The 5,073-nt window shown below is 39.4% G+C and overlaps 1 protein-coding gene across 1 annotated transcript; it reads left to right on the forward strand.

The window, feature by feature from the left end:
- Window positions 1–1,651: 1,651 nt before the first annotated feature.
- On the forward strand, window positions 1,652–4,750 carry LOC135630738 (probable polygalacturonase). The gene is made up of 5 exons (XM_065137901.1): window positions 1,652–1,990; window positions 3,239–3,359; window positions 3,650–3,824; window positions 3,925–3,995; window positions 4,085–4,750. The coding sequence occupies exons 1-5, from the start codon at window positions 1,652–1,654 to the stop codon at window positions 4,732–4,734; spliced, it is 1,356 nt and encodes a 451-aa protein (XP_064993973.1). The 3' UTR covers window positions 4,735–4,750.
- Window positions 4,751–5,073: the final 323 nt, after the last annotated feature.

Consider the following 5,073-nt stretch of genomic DNA (forward strand, 5'->3'; position numbering starts at 1 on the left):
TAAATTTAAACTAAAACATAAAAATGAACCATGTCATAACTTCTCAACGAAAGTGATATTGTCACAAAGAAAGAAGAAAAAATGCCTATCATGGAGCAAGAACTTGGGTGATCCAATCTAATCACAAGCTAAGTAAAAGGATCAACATGCAAGGCAGTCTCGCCGTTAAAATATATCCTACATAAAACATTATAGAAGTCCAACAAAAAATGAAAGTTTTAAAAGGGTGCAATCTGATGTAAGACCTGTGAGTTATGGAAAGACACTATATTATACAAGGCTACTGTATCAGATGATGTGAGCACCAATGAAAATTTTTTTTTCACATTTAGATAAGAATTTAAATTGATAATATACATGAATAATTTATGCATCATAAATTAGAAAATAAAATATCTAAGGTATTTAATCTCAAGAACTTGGGTTCTGATATCAATTGTAAACATAAAATCTGTAATATGCTATATATAATATGAAAAAAAATTAATTCAGAATTAAAATTAAATAATAATATATCGGAACTACAATGCATATCTTTCGATGTCACCTGGAAAGAACTTTATGAAATCTATAGGGACACCATCTTCGAATCTAAAACCGACTATATATCAATCTAAAAAGAGAACTAGATTCTCTTTTTTCACTCTTTATATATTTTTTTTCATATGACGACTTAGATTCAGAAGTTCAATAAAAAAAAATAAGTATTAAAAAGGTATTATCTTGCAATTTACCCTCGTTGGATGTGATACTAGTTACAAGGCTACTATATCAGATAATGTAAGAATCAATTAAAAAAGAAATTCCCATGATATGGTTCAACGTATTGTTAGAATAACAATAATTTCAGAAAAAAAAATATGCCAAAGGGTTAAGCCAAAACATTATAATGATAACAAATAGGGCTGAAAATATTATAATGATAACAAATAGGTCTAGTGTCATGATTAAGAAAGTAGCATACAAGCCTATAAGGGCCAACTTGAAACAAATTAATCTTAATATGATGATAATCAATCCATTTAAGTTTATTAGAGCAGAGAGACAGATTAATTTATGATAGCTTTTGTCAAGTACAAATGGTTAAGACTTTACGATTTTATTATTGTGGTAACAAAAGACTTATGTGTTGCTCAATAATATCTCAACTAAAATATATCATTGGAGTAGGACAAATCACATTTTAAAGGAGAGATCAGACCATACTGTCTCAACAAACATGTTATTTTCAACCAAGGATAATATAACTATCTAAAGTTATGCATACTCTAGTTTGTAGTATAAATAATCTATAATTAGCTCGAATCAACATACTGAAATTAACTAATTACATAACATAATTTATAATTAGCCTTCCTCTCTCTCTCTCTCTCTCTCTCTCTCTCTCTCTCTCTCCATCTCTCTCTCCATCTCTCTCTATATATAGAACAAGAGCCGAGCCGTGGAAGCATTCTGTTTCCGACACATCTCTCTGACAATGGAGCACTCGCAGCCAATATTCCGTGTAACACCTCTTCTCCTTTTCTTTTCTTTTTCCCAGTAATCCTATCTCAAAGCTTTAATCCTTCAAACTCCAACTTTTCTTGGTTACGTGCAGGTGTTGATGACTTTTCTTGGTTACGTGCAGGTGTTGATGATTTTTGTGCTATGGATGGTGGTAACAGCGGCGTTCATTGGGATCGCTGAGGGCCATCGCCACCACCGGCGGGCAGGTGGTGCGGCGGAGCTAGAAGCCTTCCACTACGCGGCGGCGGGGGCAGGAGGATGCCGGGCCCACGTGGCCAGCCTAACGGACTTCGGCGGGGTGGGCGACGGGGTGACCTCCAACACAGCGGCCTTTGCGGCGGCCGTGGCCAACCTCAGTAAGGTGGCGTACGACGGCGGCGCGATGCTGGTGGTGCCGGCCGGTCGGTGGCTCACCGGGCCCTTCAATCTCGCCGACCACTTCACCCTCTTCCTCGACCACGACGCCGTCATCCTCGCCACTCAGGTCCGCCTCCCTCCTCCGCCCCCTTCCCCCACCTTCTCCTCCATCTATTTCGATGTAGAGTGCATGTTCATAATCGTTCACGGCATGTTTGCCATTACCATCGCCTCTATCATCCGCGTTGCCTTCATCCTCGGTGGTGATTATGGCTAGTAGCCCTTCCCATCGAGTCTGTTCATCTGACAACTCTCGCCAGATGAAAGGTGACGATGAAGAATAGATTCATCACTAGTGAGCCCCACCAGAACGTTACATAGCGAGTGAATACTATTCTAACGTTTCCTTCATCTCATCTCCAAGGAGAATTCACAAGTCTAATCCGATGTGCATAGTCACCGCTTTGGACTGATGAGGGAAAAGAAGTGAACTAAGCCACTACAAATCTAAATTTTTCTTGATAATATTAATTTCTGAAATATTTGCAATTTGTATGGTGGATTTTTGACTATTTAGTATCTCTACTTTGATGTCTCAAAATAAGAAAACAGTAATATTTGTTTTGTTTTATTATTATTATTATTATCATTATTATTATTATCATTATTATTATTATTATTATTATTATTATTATTATTATTATTATTATCATTTCTCTTTTATGTCATATCCTTGTATGTGAACATCAATAATCTTGGATTAGAATCCACATAAAAAATTTCCTTTAAAATTTCAAGATCTTGAAGATAACGCTTCAAAATTAATAAGTTTTAATTGAGAATGACATTCTTTCCGAGTGTAAGAACTTTAAGGTAGGAAAGGATGCAAGGAAACCAACATAAGAATGAAATGCAGTGTGCACCTTACCCTTACATTAATTTTAGGCTCCACCATCAGTCTAAAAGTTAGGTGGATGACTTTCTAACACAAAACTGCTCTCAAAACACAAACTCTCTCTTTGATATTTTGTAGGAAAGAGTACTGTCATCCAATCTCTCAGTGTTTTCTTTTTGACTAAACCTTGTAGATCTGTGTAGCTAATTGGGTTTCCTGAAGACAGCAAAACTCTATTAATGCTACAAACTTGGGAGAACAAGTTAGATTTCAACTGCAGCTTATATAACATAAATTTCTATTCTGCAATCCCATTTTATGGCTTCTCACACTGCAACTTGGATAACATTGCTTATGAATTACATGGATACTCTTTTTTTTTTTTGTTTATTGGTAGCTAATAGAGGCTTTAATACTATGTTCTTTTGTTCAATCTGCATCAACTAAGACAATTCATTTCATGGTGATATGCTTGTGCAGGATATCAACGAGTGGCCGATCATTGACCCTTTGCCCTCCTACGGTAGAGGAAGAGATGCGACTGGGGGTAGATATAGTAATCTCATCATGGGATATAACCAAACCGATGTGGTCATAACATGTAGTATATACGTTGCATATTTCCAGTACTTCTATCACATTACTTCTAAATTCATAAAGCCTGCGTCGTGTTGTCATTCCATGATCCCCTAAAATTTAGATAAAAAAAATTATTTTTAGTCAAAAACTATAACATTTAATTCAGTTTATGATGTTTTGGCGTGCTTTGATTGACAAGAAGACACATATATATCATCATCTAACTTGTTTGCATCATAGATGGGGAACAGAATATAATTTGATTGCAACATACCACGTCCTGATGCTAACAAGTTTTATTGTTATTTTTAGGGAAAAATGGAACTATCGATGGACAAGGTGAAACCTGGTGGAAAATGTTCCGTAACAAAGAACTCAATTACACTCGTGGATACCTCATTGAATTGATGTACTGCAAACAAGTGCTGATTTCCAACATTACATTGGTTAACTCTCCATCGTGGAATGTCCATCCAGTGTACAGCAGGTTTATATTAATAATCTACTTTCAGAACACTTGAAGGCTTCTTTTGCTTTCCATTCTATTGTTACAATCTGATGTTAACGTGAATGAATGCACTGTGCAGCCACGTAATCGTCTCAGGCATCACAATTCTTGCACCGGTCAACTCTCCCAACACTGATGGGATCGATCCAGGTGGATATCGTACCTACATTTACTTGGGTTGTAGATTCTATGTTGCTGTTTCGATTGATTCTTTTTGGTGGTTTCTCTCTTCTTCGCAGACTCATCCTCCAATGTCCGCATTGAGGACTGCTACATAGTCTCAGGCGATGACTGCATCGCCATTAAAAGCGGTTGGGATGAGTACGGGATTGCATTCAACATGTCAAGCAAACACATAGTGATCAGACGGCTCACCTGCATCTCCCCCACGAGCGCTGTCATCGCCCTGGGAAGCGAGATGTCGGGAGGAATCCAAGATGTCCGGGCCGAAGACATCACGGCCATCCACTCCGAATCCGGCGTCAGGATCAAGACGACCATCGGAAGGGGAGCTTACGTGAAGGACATATTCGTGAGAAGAATGAATCTGCACACAATGAAGTGGGTCTTCTGGATGACGGGCACCTACGGGCAGCACCCGGACGACAAATTTGATCCGAAAGCCATTCCGGTGGTGCAGAATATCAGTTACAGCAACGTGGTGGCCGAGAACGTGACCATGGCCGCGAAGCTGGAGGGGATTCCCGGCGCGCCCTTCATCGGAATATGCATCTACAATGTGACGGCGGAGGTGGTGAAGTCGAAGAAGCCGATTTGGAACTGCACCGACGTGGAGGGCGTATCGAGACAGGCCTGCTCTGAGGTGGAGAAGAAGAGGAGAAGAGGTGGAGAGGAAGAGGAGAATAGGAAAGGCAAGCAAAGGCTCTAGCCTATGAGGCTCTGAATCCTTCCTATTTATAGAGATCCCTTGTCAAACCCTAATGGGTCCTCCCCTAATGGGTATTGGATCTGCATCCAATAAGACAAGGGCTCCGTCGAATATCTCATATTTGAACCTCTACTCATCGCAATGCCTACCATATGTGTGTGACCCTCTGGGCCTAATATCGAGCTGGTCGTAAGTCATACCCGTTAGAACTCCTTCTAACTCAGTGAATTATTATCTCTGTCATAATTCACTTGACTCATCGACTACGGAAGTACCAGGCCACTACGTCGTAGTCCCCAGACGATACAGGGGAATCCAATCCATTGGACTTGTCTGTCC

The sequence above is a fragment of the Musa acuminata genome, chromosome BXJ3-2, assembly GCF_036884655.1.
Source record: "Musa acuminata AAA Group cultivar baxijiao chromosome BXJ3-2, Cavendish_Baxijiao_AAA, whole genome shotgun sequence".
Lineage (NCBI taxonomy): Eukaryota > Viridiplantae > Streptophyta > Magnoliopsida > Zingiberales > Musaceae > Musa > Musa acuminata.